Source organism: Heterodontus francisci, chromosome 19 (genome assembly GCF_036365525.1).
Source record: "Heterodontus francisci isolate sHetFra1 chromosome 19, sHetFra1.hap1, whole genome shotgun sequence".
In the NCBI taxonomy this organism is placed as follows: Eukaryota; Metazoa; Chordata; class Chondrichthyes; order Heterodontiformes; family Heterodontidae; genus Heterodontus; species Heterodontus francisci.
In genome coordinates, this window is record NC_090389.1 from 45,225,790 (window position 1) to 45,243,482 (window position 17,693).

The window sequence follows — 17,693 nt, forward strand, 5'->3', positions numbered from 1 at the left end:
TTTGAATTTAAATCCACTTCCAGCTTACCCAAATATTTTTACAAAGTGATTCCTGACAAGACAGCGGCCCGCTGACGTCAGCAGAGTGCGCCAAGCTGCGCGCACACGCAGTTACATGTTGCCAGGACTAAGGTAGCGACTGAATGGGAGACTTTGAGGCTGGAGCTTGATCCCGGTCACTCGCTCCTGCCCACTAGCCGCTCTCCCCCCTCGGCAACTCGCTCCAGGCCTCGTCGCTTCATGCTCTTAACCGCTCGCTCCAGACTTCGGTGTGCCACCCCGCTCTCCGGCTGCTCGCTCCCCGCTTCCCCACTCTCCCCCTCCAGCCGCTAGCTCTAGACCACACCACTTCCCTCCTCTCAGTCACTAACTCTTACATCGCCCCACCACCCCTCACAGCCCGCCTTGCTGCTTCGGGCGGCGCGTGCAGAACTATCGAATGTGGGAGTGAGTGGCCAATAGGAGGGAAGGGGCACTGCCTATAACTAGCAGCTGGGGGGTGGGGGCAAAGAAGAGAAGCGAGAACGAGCAGCTGGAGAGCAGGCTGGCATGAGCGGGCCACATTTGGCCAGGGGAGTGGGGGGAGCAATGAGGGTCTTGAGCGAGCAGCTGAAGTGGGGGGGGGGGGGAAAAAAAGAGAAGCAGCCGGTGGAGAGGAGGGGGAGAAAGCGAGTTGCCGAGGGGGGAGAGCGGCCAGTGGGGCGGGAGCTAGTAGCTGCGTTTGGGTGAAATCAGTCCTGGTCAGTCATATAAACGAATCACAATAACAAATTGGCAGCACATTTTATACTCTGCCCGATTTTCATTTCCATCAATCGGGGTGCCAATTCACTATCTTTCAATGGAAATTCAATCATAAAATTCCTTTTGTACTTAATAGGATTACTGGAATATTAAGTGGATCTGAGGATTACAGTTAGTATCCTAGAACAACATAGTAGCATATTACTGGGCTTCCATCCAACGTAATGTAAGGCTAGTTACCTAGAACGATCTAGCCATAAGCATTTCCTGTGAAAAACTGAGCAGCGCCATTTTTAATCCTGGCAGCTGCCTGAATGTCACAGACACCGACATTCCAGTTGAAGAGTCTGCATTCGTGCATGTGCAAGTACTGCGCCACCTAGTGGTTGCGTTGTCAGCAAACTTATCACAGTACTTTTTTTTTCTTTCGTGGTATGTGGGCATCGTTGGCAGGCCAGCATTTGCTACCCATCCCCAATTGCCCTACAAATGAGTGTCTTGCTCAGCCATTTGAGGGCAGTTAAGAGTCAACCACGTTGTTGTGGGTCTGGAGCCACATGTAGGCCAGACCCAGCAAGGATGTTAGATTTCCTTCCCTAAAGGACATTAGTGAACCAGATGGGTTTTTATGACAATCATATCATTACTGAGACTAGCTTTCGATTCCAGATTTTTTTTAATGAATTGAAGTTCCATCAGCTGCGGTTGTGGGATTTGAACCCATGTCCCCAGAGTTAGCCTGGGCCTCTGGATTACTAGTTGTGACATTACCATTACACTACCATCTGCCCTTTAGGTACTAATGAGCTTAACTGCATACTAATACATTTGCCATTTTCACAAAATGCTTAGCAATCTACAATCTGCTTTTTTAAAAATGTATTTAGAAATGGCAGGTACTCTTGCTGGCACCATTCAACTACATTAAATTTCACAAAGAACCTCCAAAAGTCAAAACTTATGGAATAAAATTGAATTTTGTGGAAAATTAATAGAATTAGAATTCTAGAATGATGCAACACTGGAGGCTGCCATTCAACTCATCGTGGCTGTGGTGGCTCTTGGCACAACCATCCACTTAGTCTCACTCCCTCGCTTTTTCTCCATAACACATTATTTAATTCATTTTTGAATGTTACTATTGAATCTGCTTCCACCACCTTTTCAGACAGTGCATTCCAGATTTTAAGTTGTGAAAAATAACCTTCCCTCATATTGTCTCGGGTTCTTTGGCCAATCACCTTAAATCTGTGTCTTCTGATACTGACCCTTCTGCCACTGGAAACAGTTTCTCTCTATTTATCTATCAAAATCATTTTTCAACACAAAATCTCCTCTTAACCTTCTCTGTTCAAAGAAAAACAACCCCAGATTCTTCAGTCCCTCCACATAACAAGTCCCTCAGCCCTGGACCCATTCTAGTAAATCTCTTCTGTACCCTTTCTCAGATCTTGACATTCTTCCTAAAGGGTGGTTTCCAGAATTGAACACAATACTCCAGTTATGGCCTGCCCACTTTTTAGAAATGTTCAGCATAACATCCTTGCTTAAGCCAAGAATCCCATATGCTTTAACAACTTCTCAATTTGTCCTGCCACTGTCAAAAGATTTGTCTACATACACCTGCAGGTTTCTGATCCTACATTCCCTTTAAAATTGTACCATTTAGTTTATATTGCCTCTTCTGGTTCTTCCAAACACGATGTATCTCTTCACATTTCCCTGGGTTAAATTTCATCTGCCATGTTTGCCATTTCACCAGTCTATATCCTCCAGAAGTCTGTTATCCTCCTCACTATTTACTACATTTCCAAGTTTTATATCATCTGTAAACTTTGAAAGTATGCCCTGTATACCCAAGTCCAGGTCATTAAAATATTAAAAGTAGTGATCCTAATATTGACCCCTGCGGAACACCCTAGTATAGGTAGGCGGTAGGGAAAATATAGGGACAGGTGGGGCTGTGGTAGGAATATGGGATTAGTGTAGGATTAGTAGAAATGGGTGGTTGATGGTTGGCACAGACTCGGCGGGCCGAAGGGCCTGTTTATGTGCTGTATCTCTAAAACTAAACTAAACCACTGTCTACCTTCCTATAGTCAAACAACTGTTCACCACTACTTTCTGCCCCTTAACCAATATTGTATCAATGCTGCCACTGTCCCTTTCAGTCCACGGGCTTTGATTTTGCTAACAAGTCCATGATGGGATACTTTGTCAAACACCTTTTGAAAGCACATATTCAGATCATCTGCACTACCCTCATCAACCCTTTCACTTCTCTGGAAAACGACTCCTTAATCTACAAAAGTAAAAAGCTTTTATTACTCACTGAGCAAATGATTTTTTTTTGCAAAACTTATCTACAATAATACAGAGAGCAAGCAAAAATCTGTTTCCCTCATAAGATCATAAGAAATAGGAGCAAGATTAGGCCATTCAGCTCCTTGAGCCTGTTCCACCATTCAATAAGATCATTGCTGATCTGATTGTGGCCTTAACTCCTCTTTCCTGCCAGCCCCTCATAACCCTCGACTCCCTTGTCGATCAAATATTAACAGAGTCATCCAACCTCCTTTCCCTCTCTTCCTATCCTTTCGAAATGTCAATTACTCTTGAACATTTGGTCCCCAGGCTTGGTCACCTTGCAACCATGTCTCTGTAATGGCTATCATAGCACAAATAGAAATAAATGGATATGAAATCAATTCATCCATCTTGTCATGAATGCTACGTGCTTTCAGATAAAGAGCGTTTAATTCTGTCTTTTTACCATTTTCCCTACTCTGACGTTATTTGCTGCTGCACTCTTGTGTTTGCACGCTCTGTCCCTTCCTGTTACACTCTGGTTATCATTACCTGTATTGCTACCCTGCACTACTGACTTTCCCTTTCTCATTAACTTTCTAAATTTCCACTCACTTGAAACCTTCCCCCCCGCCAACTACGTAGTTTAAACCCTCTATAGAACCCTAATTATATGATTTACCAGGACCTAAAGTTTTTTTTAAATGCTGCAAATGAAAACCAGATTTTTTTACTTGAATCATACTGGTCTATCATTGAACAAATTAATCACTACTGTGAAGAAAAATTATCAAACCACAAGCAGGCTAACGACGTCCAATTTATATTCTGGTATAAAATGAAACACCGTTTCTTAAAAAAAGTTACAAAAATAAAAGTTTAAACTAAAGCAAGGAGGAAATAGTATGCAAAACAAATTATACAATTCAACTAATTACTGTTACTCTAAATTGGACCAAAATTACTTGATAATTCTTTGTGTGATCACACAAACATAAGGATAATCATGAACTATACATTAACAGATACAGAACTGTTTGGATGGTGAATATTAAACACACACACAACCCCCGAAACTGAATTGAGGAAAACACAAACTGTACATAAGCCGCCAAACTGTATTGCATAAAATTACACAACATATGCTCACTATACAAGGTAAGAGTTCTACTGGGGCATCAATGCAAAAAATTATGCAAAGTTTGTGATGCGCAATTTGGCTCCATGTCAACCTAAACAGATTCAAATTAACGAAATCCAACTACACTTTTAGCAAAGTTAACCTTTTTCAGTTTAGATAGTAATATAGCAGGTAGCAATCATATGCTTCTTGTTTACTCACCAAAATCTTGATTTATGTAGTACCTTTCCTAAAAGAAAACATCCCAGGGTGGTTTGTAAGAGCACAAGATAAAACTTGACAGTCAAATGAGATATCAGGATAAGACAGGTGACAAAGTTTGATCAAGAACCAAGTTTTAAGGAGGGTCTTCAAGGAGAGAGGCAGAAAAATTTGGAGGGGGAAGTCAGGCTTAGGGCCAACAAAGCTAAAGCTGTGGCCATCAACAGTGAGTCAGAAGGTAGAGTGGATGCACAAGAGGCCACAGAGTTGGAGAAAGGCAGAGTTCTAAGTGGGCTGCAGGACATTAAAGATGGGGAGAAGCAAGGCCATGGAGGGATTTAAATAAAACATGAAAATTTTACATTTGAGGCACTGGTTAGCAAGCGCAGGGAGATGGGCAACAGAAGCTTGTTGTAGGTTAGGATATGGAGAGCAGAGTTTTGGGTGAACTCAAGTTCATGGGTGGAAGATGAGGCTTAATAAGGCGGCATTGGAATAGCAGAGTGTGGAGGTAACAGAAGCATAGATGAGGATTTCAGCAGCAGTTGGGCTGAGGCAGTGACAGAGTAAAAGCATACTAGAGGAAGAAGTAGACAGTCTCTAACGGAGAGGATATGGGGTAAGAAACTCAGCTTAGGACCCAATAGGTCACTGAGATTGCAAGCAGTTGGGGTCCAATGACCAGGCTGATGGAATTAGTGACAAAGACTGAAGACAATGGCTTTTGTTTTCCCAATGTTTTAATTGGAAGAAATTGCAGCTTATCCACGACTAGGTGGTTGAGAACATTAGAGACAGTGGATGGATTGAGCGATGTGATGACAGTGCTAGGTGGTATTAGGTACATTACAAGTTACTGCAGGAACTAAAGTTCATTCTTTTGCAGAATAAGCCCTAATGAGTTGTATCCTTCAAGGCTTTCCCACTTTCCTGACTTCTAAAGGACATCTTTATATGTACTTTTACATTTGTCAGATGAAACTTTACATTTTTGCACATACCCATTCATTTTACTATACTTGAGGCCTCCAGTTAATGTTTTTTTTGATTACTTACATGAAACGGGTAGTGTTCTTCTGTGTCACCCACTTACAAGTGCTCCCATGTTCCCATACTCCAACAATTCCCTTCTCAATGCTCCCAAATATCTCTCACATGCAATCACTCAATATTCCCGTGATTCTCCATCGCCAGATCGCCCAACTTCCTACTATTACGACATGCAGTTCCTACAACCTACCTCGGGCAATCTTCCCTGCCATCTCCCCGTGTCCTGACACATTAGGATTCCAATTCAAAATGCACAATAAACCCACATCCAATTACACCATTTTAAGACACTGTTAATGCTATCCTAAAGCCTTGCTCATTTCTGCTCTTTATCTAAAAATAGACTCCTTTACGGGACTGAATCTGAGCTTTCTAGGATTAACTGTTCAATCAAACTGCACCTTTTACCTGCAGGTGCTTTGCATCTCTAATTAAAGGCTAATCAAGTGCATTTAAAATCTGACAGAGAAACTCAATTATGTTTTTATACCATTTCCTTATCCCAATTAGAGATTCAATACACTTCAGTTCAAAAACTTTTGTGTCTTACTGTATCATAATCTTGAAGTACCTTTTTTAAAAAAAGTGTCTTACTGAATTCAGTAAGCAAACATTTAACAATTTGAAAGATATTCAGATGCAAATGTGGGCTTGCACAATTTCTGCCCTGCAACTCTCCAAAGCACAGCTAATGAACTTAAATGGCCAAGGCACAATATCAGGATCTACAACTTTTGCCACTCTGTCTGGTTAGCATGGGGTAAAAAGTAATTCACACTTCAATTATTCCACAATTGTATGAGGCTGAATCAAAAATGATAAAAATGGGGCAGATGCTGAAAGAGTAGGAAGGAAAATCAGTTCCTTTTGCATAGTGTTTTCTCCTCTCCCCTGAACCAGTTATTTTCCAAATATTCCAACAGAAAACCTAAACATCCTCTATTGTTCAACCATCCTTTCAAACTGCAGATTCTGAAGTCCTGCGCATGATGTCAGACACACAACTAGAGTCACTGATTTACAATAACTGATGCCAAATTCCATTTCGATTACTATCAGCTACCAGATTTTAAAAAAGAGTTCGAGAGCTTTGTGATTCATTCCGTTTTCCACATCTGTGACCACCACAGCTCAAATAGGGTTGGTTTTGCCTAAACATAGGGGATCTTACAAAAGCCTAAATTTATGCTTGACATTTTCAAATATCATGCATACCTGCAACTTACTCAAGACAAAGTAGTAGCAAACCCCCCACTTTTTCGTGTCTTTTGAGAAACTGGCAAGGCAGTTAAAATGGCCAGCTGAGAACAGGTCTCTTTTACTGCAAAACAAACTAACTGGAAAAGTCCATGAGGTTTATTCCTTGCTGACAGATGAGAGTTCATCAAATTATGAACTGACCGAAAATGCTATCCTCGGGGCATATGAATTAGCACCCGAAGCCTACCTCCAAAAGTTCAGAACCCTCACAAAGCAAGCCAATCAAACTTATCTGGAGTTTGAAAGAAGCAAGCAACTAGCTTTTGACCAGTGGCTGAGGGCTTTAAAAATACAGCTCAGCTATGAGACTCTCAGAGAAGTAATCCTGTTAAGAGGAATTTAAAAACTTTTTCCCATTCTCAATAAAAACCCATGTAGAGGAGCAGGGTTCAGGGTGTTCAGCAAGTAGCCATTATGGCCAATGAGTTTGCTTTAATATTTAAGTAGGTTTCCCAGGGGAGAACCTTTCCTAATCACCCCCACAAATCCAAAAAGGACAAAGGGTGGGAAGGTGATAGAAGTCCAGGTAGCTCTGGAAGAGAAAGGAAAGCAGGAGACACGGGGGGCCCTCCTCCAGCCAAAAAGGAAGGTGCTGTGAGCAGGAGTGAGACCCGGAGACCTATGTCCTTCCATTGTAAAAAGGCAGGGCATTTAAAAGCTGACTGCTGGAAACTAAAGGGGAAACCGGTAGGGTTAATCAAGGCACACCTGCTCAATGAAGACAAGGCCCTGATGGAAAACACAGAACAAGCTGTGGCTTTAACTGCAGTAAGAATGCAATCCAGGAAGCTTACTACAACCAGTTCAGGAAAAGTTAATAGGATTACGCAAGGTTATCAGGGTTTTGTACTTGAAGGGAAAGTAACCCCATATTCCTTGAGTGGGGCAAGTAAGCCGTACAGTGAACACCAGAATGGTGGTGAATGGTATTGGAGGGCAGTGTATACCTGTACCGGTCACCTGGAGTGCGACCTAGTTTTGGGACCAGTGACTGTAGGGATTGTCCCTAGTTTGCTTGTGGATGGGGTTGACCTGTTTCGAGGTAATGATCTGGCAGGGGTGAAGGTGGTAGCCCCCCAGTTGTGAAAGAAAGACCGCAGGAGGTCAGAGAGACAGGGCGGTGGCAGGAGACGGTCCCCTGCAGAGTCCCTGAATGTGTAGTGGATCAGGCCATGATCAAACCAGTTCCCCCAGAGGAGACTGCATTGGCACTGCAGGCAAATGACCATGAGGTCTGCCTGTCCAAGACTTTCTTCAGAATGTTAGGAGACCCAGGGAATGAATTAAATGGATCTTCCCTAGCTGTGGAGCCCTACTAACTCTCCGGAGAAAAAAAAGAGAAAATTAAAGCAGCCCTGGCACCCAGGACAGACTAAAGACCGGCTCGGGTCTGCAAATTAAACCCGACCCGAGCCTGACAGAACCACATCGACCCCGAGCCCAAACCGGCCAGAGTCCTTCCATTTTTTCCCACGCCCTACCCGAACATCAGTTAACCTACCCTCCATTTTTCACTTTGTTGCTTATCTGCACAAGCTTAAAATAACTAACAAGCCCAAAAAGTAAATTAACATTGAAGCCACTTACCTGAGGTTGTGATAGAGCGTGTCCGACCTGGCCCGACCCAACCCGAGCCCGAATGCCGGACCTGGAAGTGCACCCGACCCAAACCGAACCTGACACATGCTGCCGGGTCCCGTTGGGTTTGGGTCGGATAGCCGGCCTTTAGAACAGACCAGTTTTTAAAAGCTTCAAGATTGGTGAATTAATAGAAACAAATGAGAGAAATGCATGGATTTCTTTCTGTATCTTATATTTCTCTTAAACTCTGTAATGAAATGTGCCATTTTTCTTCAAATCGCATTTCATTCGCCTGGGTGTGGAGATGTCAGGCAAACCCCCACCTGTCAAGACTGAGGCACACATTATTTTGCCACATGAACATTAAAACTTAAAATGGCAAGCCCCTGACTGGAAGGACATTTGCATAGTAACAGACAGTGTTGAAACAAAGGAACCAGTCCCCGCCCCAATGCACAGGAGAGACCTGGACAAACCAGTTGGTCAAACGACCACCTGCTGGCCAACTAGGGGAGTTTTAAATTGGAGAAAACAGGATTTGAACTCATAACGCAGTGTGCTCCTGGAACTGAAACAAGAATTACCACCTCTCCAGTCCTGCCTGCCTCCATTTCTTTCCCACGGAACTGAATCTTGTGAAAACACGTGAACCACAAAGAGAAATGTTTCCTATGTGAACAAGGTTTAAAAGGAACACTGGGCCCCGACGAAAAGACTCTCTACAATCAAGTGAGCTAGAAGCATAGTAAACAAGAAACTCTTCTGAAATTGCCTCAAACCCCTCTCTACTATATTTTCCTCTCCTCTTTTCTGTCCCTATTTGCATATGTACATCGCACGTGCATGCTAGCATGGGCGTGTTGTAAGTTTAAGTGTAAGGTTTAATAAATTTCATATTTTCTTCTTTAAACCAGAGAAAACCTGGTGTGCTCATTTCTTTGCCTTAATCGGAAACTGTGAACAAGGATTCACAAAAAGGGGAGCTCAAAATACCTGTTACAACAAGACCAGCTAAAAACAGCAAAAGACCCCTAGACACATTTCTCACCTGATCCTAAGATTAGGCTTCCACAGTAGTGGGCGTCAGTTTTAATATGCACCGATAACATGCAAAATATCAACTCCTATTTCAAGCTAATTAACCAACAAATGTCTATTTATATAACTAAATAAAAACAGCCACTTGTACTGCCTTATTCCTGACCCCATGAAATGCACCAACGCTCAATTAGATAATCTACACCTAAATTAAAATTCAAACCAAAGATATGGAGAGTAGAAAAGTTTTTAAAAACCAATGGGATTTTACCAGATGCATTGTTCACTTGTTAATCTAAGAAGTCTTTACTATCCTATTAATTTTGCAAAATTATTTTAAACCTAAAGTATACTTACAGTCAGTGTGGTAGCAGATTGTATAGATAAGGAAAATCACAATGCTGGTCCTTATGCTGGGTTCGGCAGTCTCAGCCACACAAGAGGGAAGGGTGCTACATCTATTAGCTGTAATCTACTTGGAGATATCCCAAAAACAGGAAAGCCACTGCATAAATTGCTTTCTTTTAAACTCAGTGCACCTGACTACACAAGTAAAATACTCAACCTGATTACTTGGAATATCCAACGCACATGGGGACTAGACTGGACTACCAGTAGGTATGGTTTTGAAGCTTCACCTCCTGCCACTGACTGTAAAAGGACAGATGAATAATAACTAATTTGAATGGTGGGGCCCAAGGGAGGAATGAAAGGAGGTGGGAAAGGAGTCTGCGATGTTTTTTCCCCCCAATTTTCTACCCTTTTACAGGCACTGATCGTCCTCCAATACTTCACTTAAGTTCCTAACCTTCATGTGTTACCCTAAATAGTAAATGCCAGGTTAGGTTATTTAATGGGGACAAACCACCACATACTATGATCTGGTTCTCAGGTGATATGCACACACTGTCTAAAACAGATCATTGCAGTTGAATACATAGATCAGTAACATGATGCAATTTAATCATGGCAGGCTATGAACATAATGGAGGCGTGCAACCTAAACAAAGATATACTTGTGTCAAAAAAAGAGGATTTTTTTTAATTCAACGGTTGGAAACCTACATTAAGCTTGTAATGAGAAAAAAAAGAGCTGGAATCCTACAGTTAACTTTTTAAAAGCTGGCAGCCAAGAAAGCCACCACAATTTGCATCTGAAATACCTCACATTCCAGGACATTGAAAGGGAGACGCATGTCTGATTAGCCTTTACCCAACACAAATGGCTTGCCCTATTGATTGAACGACCGGAGATTGCTTTTATTAGCAAAACATTCAAGGCTATCTTGAGGCATTCATGAGTGGAGACGTCCCTCCAGGAGGTTAACAATGACAATACCACCTGAGAGAGGTTGTGGGTTTTAGACTTTGGAACACATTAAAAACAAAGGGGATTGAGAGAATCATGTGACCGTCTCCCCAGACTGTGTAAAACTGGGAGTTTTGTTACACACAGGAGACAAGCTGAGACCTTGATGCAGAGGCTTCATGTGCTAACCAGGCAGAACCCCAGTGGGACTGTGTTCGTCTCTCTCTCTCCAGATAACATCACAAGTTTAAAAACCGTCTGCGACTGTGAACCATGCGAGCCTAAACAATACTACTGACAGAGACCCCAGGGGAAGAAAACCCACCCACAATTCTGTCTCCAAGAAAATCCTGAGCTAGGTGGGCCAGCCACAAAGTGCACTGCTATCAGCCACAGACTTCAAGATCACAACTTCAGCCAGAAGACAACGGAATCACCCAATCCCACAGACTGTTGCATTAATTTTTACTTGTTCCGGACTCTAACTCAAACCAAACTATTTATCACTCTGTACTCTATTTGTGTAAGAGAAAGTGTAGCGTAATTTCATTATTTAATCCAGATCAGGTTTAGTTTTTTTTTTAAGTACAATAACCTCACCTCTTTCTTGTTTAAACTCAAGAAAACCTGTCCAATTGGTTCTTTACGATCACAACAAAGGTAAAAGGTAAAACACTCACTGAAGTGGTAAACATAACCACTATTTAAAAAGCAATAAAACCTATTGGTGTCAAACAAGAGGAAGGGTAGAGGGGAGCCTTGTGACCCCTCCTCACCTGATCGTAACACTTGCCATAGAAGGAGTGCAACAAAAGGTTCATCAAACCTTTTCCTGGGATGGAGAGATTGTTCTATGAGGAAAGATTAAATAGACTGGGCTTTTATTCTCATGAATTTAGAAGAACAGCTGATCTCATTCAAACATACAAAATTCTTACAGGGATCGACAGGGTAGATGTAAGAAGGATGTTTCCCCTAGCTGGGGAATCTAGAACCAGGGGTCAGTCTCAGAATTAGGGGCAGGCCATTTAGGACTGAGATGAGGAGGAATTTCTTCACTCAGAGGGTGGTGAATCTTTGGAATTCTGTTCCCCAGAGGGCTTTGGAGGCTCAGCCATCGAGTATGTTCAAGACCAAGATCGATAGATTTCTACATATTAAAAACATCAAGGGATATGGGGATAGTGCAGGAAAATGGTGTTGAAAATGATCAACCATGATCTCATTAAATGGCGCAAAGGGCATAAAGGGCTGAATGGCGTACTCCTGCTCCTATTTACGTTCTTAATTGACCTCCAAGCATCTCCTTCCAGCAGCTGTCATCCCAAACCTTAGACCACAAATGTGCCTTCACCATTATGAAATACATTCAGGAAAGTGTGAAATTCTAGTCATCTTAATAGCCTGGACACAGCAAGGCCAATGCTGCATATCAGCTTGCTTATGGCAGAGGTTTTGGCAAAGATGTTCCAAACAGGAAGTCAACTCCCCCACCGAGTACTGAGAAAGATAAACTGTCCCTTCACCTTACCAAAAATTCAGCCCACAATTTGGTCCTGGATCTTAACAGCCAAATGAAGCTCTGTTGTGCTCTTATTGGCTTCAAGCTATAAACCACTCATCTTGTTTGCCAATGCCCACTTGACTAACAATGGAACTCAAATGGATTGGAAGTCAGTTAAGATGGGAAAAGTTGAAGCACCCTTTTCACCTTTGCAAAGCCCTGAAGAACTGCACAAACCAATGCTGGCATCACAACAGAACAACTGAGATAATATCTTCTTTCAATGGATAGTCTGGAGACCCTATAGGTTGATTCCCATAATTGGACACAGTGCAATGTCTGCAGCTTTCCACAGAAAACAAGCTGAGGCTACAAACAGTACAGTATAAAAAATACATGTACAACAGGAACCTTGAAAAAGGGAATGTTTATTACAGGAAAAATTATGGGGTGAAGTAATGTTTAGAATTATGAAAGGATGGGACAAAGATAAAAAAAATGACAATTTCAAGTAGTTTAGAGGACTTGAATGAGTCAAATAAGAGTAAAATTTCAGACAGAACAGAACTTGGTTTTAAGCAGACTTGTGAAAGTTATGGAATACAGTACAGGTGTTAGCAATTGAAACAGAAGCTTTATGCCATTAATGGGATGTGGGCATCACTGGCAAAGCCAGCATTTATTGCCCATCCCTAATTGCCCTCAGGAAAAAGGTGGTGAGCCACCATCTTGAACTGCTGCAGACCATGTGGTGTAAGTACTCTCAGTGCTATTCGGTGGGGAGTTCCAGGATTTTGACCCAGCAACAGTGAAGGAACGGCAATATATTTCCAAGTTAGGATTGTGAGAATTTGAGGGGTACTTGCAGGTGTTGGTGTTCCCATGTGCCTGCTGCCCTTGTCCTTCTAGGTGGTAGAGGCTGCAGGTTTGGGAGGTGCTGTTGAAGAGGTCTTGATGAGTTGAGGCAGTGCATCTTGTAGTTGGTACACAATGAAGCCATGCTGCGCGCTGGTGGAGGAAGTGAATGTTTAAGGTAGTAGATGGGGTGCCAATGAAGCGGGCTGCTTTATCCTGGATGGTGCTAAGCTTGAACGTTACAGCAGCACTCATCCAGGAAAATGGAGACTTTTTCATCAGATTCCTGACTGGTCGATGGTGGAAAGGCTTTGGTGAGTCAAGTGAGTTGATCACCGCAGATTACCCAAAGGTCCTTCGACAGCACCTGCCAAACCCATGACCTCTACATCTAGAAGGACAAGGGCAGCAGATGTATGGGAACACCACCATCTGCAGTTGCCCTCCAAGCCACCCAGACTTGGAACTATATCGCCGTTCCTTTGCTGTCACTGGGTCAAAATCCTGGAACACTCTTCCTAATAGCACTGTTGGTGTACCTACAACCCAAGGACTGCAGCAGTTCAAGAAGGTAGCTCAGCACTACCTTCTCATGGGCAATTAGGGATGGGCAATAAATGCTGGCCTAGCCAGCAATGCCCACATCCCCCGAATGAAAAAAAAAATTCACCTACTCTTGTAGCCAGAGTATTTATATGGCTGGCCCAGTTAAATTTCTGGTCAATGGTGACCCCCCAGGATGTTGATGATGGGGCATTCAGCAATGGTAATGCCATTGAATGTCAAGGGGAAGTGTCCCAATCACACTAAATAACACCCCATGGGAGATGACTAGCAAACTCTGTTACCTTGGGTCCACAGTGACAATCTGTCCCTTGATGCAGAGCTCAATACACACATAGGGAAAGCAGCTACCACCTTTGGCCGATTTGCGAAACACACATGGAATAACACCATGCTGACCGTTCGGACCAAGCTGATGGTTTCTAAGGCCGGTATTCTCAGCACCTTGCTGTATGGCTGTGAAACATGGGCAGCTTACAGCTACTAGGAAAACAAGCTCAAACAATTCCATGTTCTCTGTCTGCAACACATTATGGGTAGATCCTGGCAGGATAAAAATCACAAATGTGGCAATACTCTCAAAGGCAGAGCTCCCAAGTGTGTTGGCACTAATCAAACAGAGGTGGCTTCGGTAGATCACTCACATCCACAGGATGGAAGATGGTTGCATACCCAAGGACCTTCTGGTTGATGAGGTAGCCAGGGCCAGACGACCAGTGGGGCACCCAAAGCTCTGCTTCAAGAATGCTTGCAAGCGTGACATGAAGGCCCGAAATATTGGTCATCACACCAGAGTCACTAGCTGGTGAAAGAGAGAAATGGTGATACATCCTGTGGACTGGCTTGCACTACGACTACCAGTAGCTACAGCAGCTTGGCAACAGGCACCAATGCCGAAAACAACTCAGCGTCACTTGGCAGCTTCACATGCAGCACTTGCGGCAGAACCTGCCTCTCAAAGACTGGCCTTCACAGCCAAAGGTGCGCCAAGAGTAGACACCCAACCTAAATGGATTGTTTGCTGCGTGTTCATCTTTCATAGATGGAAGGATGCCAACACATCTTGGTGCCACACAGAGTCAAATGTCGCCTTGATATCAAGGATCGTCTCATCTGTGACACTCAGCTCTTTATCCCATGTTAAGAACAAGGCTGTAATGTGATCTGAAGTAGAGTGGTCGTGGCAGAATGCAAACTGAGCAATGAACAGGATATTAGATATTATACAAGTGCCACGTGACAGCACTGTCAATGACAGGATGGTAAGTGGCTGGATTGGATTTGCCCTGTTTTAGTGGACAGGACATATGTGGGCAATTTTCCACTTTGTCAGGTGGTCCATCCGGTTTTATTCTTATCATTGCCATTTCAGAGGACAGTTCAAGACAACCACATTGCTGTGGGCCTGGAGTCACCTATCGGCCACGCCTGCAAGGGCAGTTGACATCATTCCCTCAAGGACATCAGTGAATCAGATGAGTTTACGACAAACTGATAGTTTCATGGTCATCATTACTGATATTAGCTTTTTATTCCCGATTTATCTAACCAACTGAACTTAAATTCCCCAGCTGCCATGGTGGGATTTGAATGCAGGTCTCCAGATCATCGGTGCAGGCCTCTGGATTACTAGTCTAGTAACATAACCATTGCTACCCACATACCCGTATTTCCACGTTTAATAGATTAGATAGGCAGTTAAACAGCGATATACGAAGGAAATTTCTTTTAAAAACAACAAAAACTGTTTGGATCAGTCTATTTCAATGTTGCAATCCCCACTAAATAGTCAACTAGTCATGGTAGCAAACAGAAGACAAATCCTCCAAAATTAGTATCACAATTCTCTCCAAAATGCCTAAAATAAGCACTCAAGATTGCCCCTTACAATGCTATCCAACACAACCAATAGGCATCAAATGAGATGGACAAACACTTGAAAAATATTGCTCAGTTAGTCTCACACCTAGCCAACTCAAATCTTAGAGCTGCAGTGCACTCCTCGAATTCAGCCAGGTCTCCCCAAATCAATTAAAGTTGATGTCCCATAAGCTGATGATCTCGTCTTCTGTAAAGCTACAACTTACTGCCCAAACTTCTTACAAGCGAAAATGTCAGCCTGATCTTTTCAAACTACTCCATGATATTCCAAAGTATATAATATGCATGAAATTAAGTTTCAATGATTTTATCCCCCCCAAAAATGTTCAACCTCACATCTAAAAACATTGACAAACGTACAGAATGGTACAACTAAGAAACTCATCACGTGGGTAGGGACCACTATATTTCATGTACTCAATTTACCTCGTAAGGTACCTCGGAAGCGCATCTTACCACACTCATAACAAAGCTTTTGCTCGTATCCATTTAGGCACCTAAAGGTAATCTCAATTGAAATGAATCTCCATCTCAAAAGGTATAACGAAAGTGCAATGCTATTGTGCTTCAGTAAGAATTGTTTTCTCTTTTAGAATTAAACGGAGTTTTAAAGTCGAGCAATCACCCCTGTTTACACCGTTACGACAAAATAACCCCTAACCTAAATCTCAAGGGGAATGATCAAACAAAGCAAAAAAAAACTTCCCTCAGAGAGAGAGTATAAATGGCAGGAGTTGCCAAGAAGGAGCAACAGGCACAGGCCAGTTCCCCAGGTACTGGGCCTACTAATTCACCCACTCCGCCCCTCAACCCTAAACTACCCCCTCCATCAGCCACCCATTGTTTCCAGGGTCACACCACTCTCTCACTCCCACATACACAGCCCTTCAACAGCCGGCCATAGCGACCACCAGCCCAGAATTTAAAGGCACAAGATTGCCGAAGATGACCACTGTCCGCTCTGTGTGCCTCTGAAAACAAGAAAAGGCGAGTGCCCAAATACTGACCCGCCGCTGCAGCCATTCTACCGCCTCGAATGAAGGGAAACGGCCACCCCTTCACCATTCGCAGCATTGCCGGCTCGGCAACAGCCAATCGCAAGCGGCCGTCCCGCGGCGTGCGCGTACATGTGTGCGTGCGCGGGAGACGGTGCGCGTACATGTGTGCGTGCGCGGGAGACGGTGCGCATACACGTGTGCGTCCGTGCGCGCGAAACGGTGCGCGTGTGCACATGTGTGCACATGTGTGCGTGCGCACCCTTTACGCGAACTTTAAGGTAAATTTAAAATCTGGCATCTTGTCATCTCAGCTGTCCTTTTTGTGCTGAAAAAGAAGTGAAAACGATCATGGACAGCTCTAACTAATACTGTCAACAGTTAGGTGACATTGCAGAAAGCATAAAAATAGGAAGTGCTGAAAAGACTCAGCAGGTCTGGCAGCATCTGTGGAGAGAGAAACAGAGTTAACGTTTCAGGTCTCAGAGGTGTAAAAATTTCTTTCTTCTTCTTTTGGGCCTCCTTATCTCGAGAGACAATGGATACGCGCCTGGAGGTGGTCAGTGGTTTGTGAAGCAGCGCCTGGAGTGGCTATAAAGGCCAATTCTGGAGTGACAGGCTCTTCCACAGGTGCTGCAGAGAAATTTGTTTGTTGGGGCTGTTGCACAGTTGGCTCTCCCCTTGCGCCTCTGTCTTTTTTCCTGCCAACTACTAAGTCTCTTCGACTCGCCACAATTTAGCCCTGTCTTTATGGCTGCCCGCCAGCTCTGGCGAATGCTGGCAACTGACTCCCACGACTTGTGATCAATGTCACACGATTTCATGTCGCGTTTGCAGACGTCTTTATAACGGAGACATGGACGGCCGGTGGGTCTGATACCAGTGGCGAGCTCGCTGTACAATGTGTCTTTGGGGATCCTGCCATCTTCCATGCGGCTCAGAGAGAGAAACAGAGTTAACGTTTCAGGTCTCAGAGGTGTAAAAATAATAGGGTAATAATAGTATCTAATTTCAACTTCCATAGTATTAACTGGGATAGTCTTATTGCAAAAGGCTTATAGGGGGCAGAATTCTTCAAGTGCATACAGGAGAGCTTTTTGAGCCAGCACATAGAAAGTCCTACAATAGAAGGGGTAGTACTGGACCTAATCTTAGGGAATAAAGCCGGACAAGTGGGAGAAATGTCAGTGGGGGAGCATTTCAGGGATAGTGACCATAATTCTGGAAGATTTAAGTTAGTTATGGAAAAGGACAAAGATAGAC

At 43.4% G+C, this 17,693-nt stretch overlaps 1 protein-coding gene across 2 annotated transcripts in view; it reads right to left on the bottom strand.

Annotated features, from left to right (window-relative positions):
- kbtbd8 (kelch repeat and BTB (POZ) domain containing 8) overlaps positions 1 to 16,524 on the bottom strand; it is a 32,590-nt gene extending 16,066 nt beyond the window's left edge. Inside the window, exon 1 of one of the 2 annotated variants that reach the window (XM_068051567.1) lies at positions 16,443 to 16,524. Coding sequence is in view for 1 of the 2 variants with exons in the window: in XM_068051565.1 (XP_067907666.1) it covers positions 16,443 to 16,509 (67 nt within the window). In the remaining variant the exon portion in view is untranslated. The remainder of the gene's footprint in view (positions 1 to 16,442) is intronic. The other variant, XM_068051565.1, reaches the window with a different exon arrangement.
- Positions 16,525 to 17,693: the final 1,169 nt, after the last annotated feature.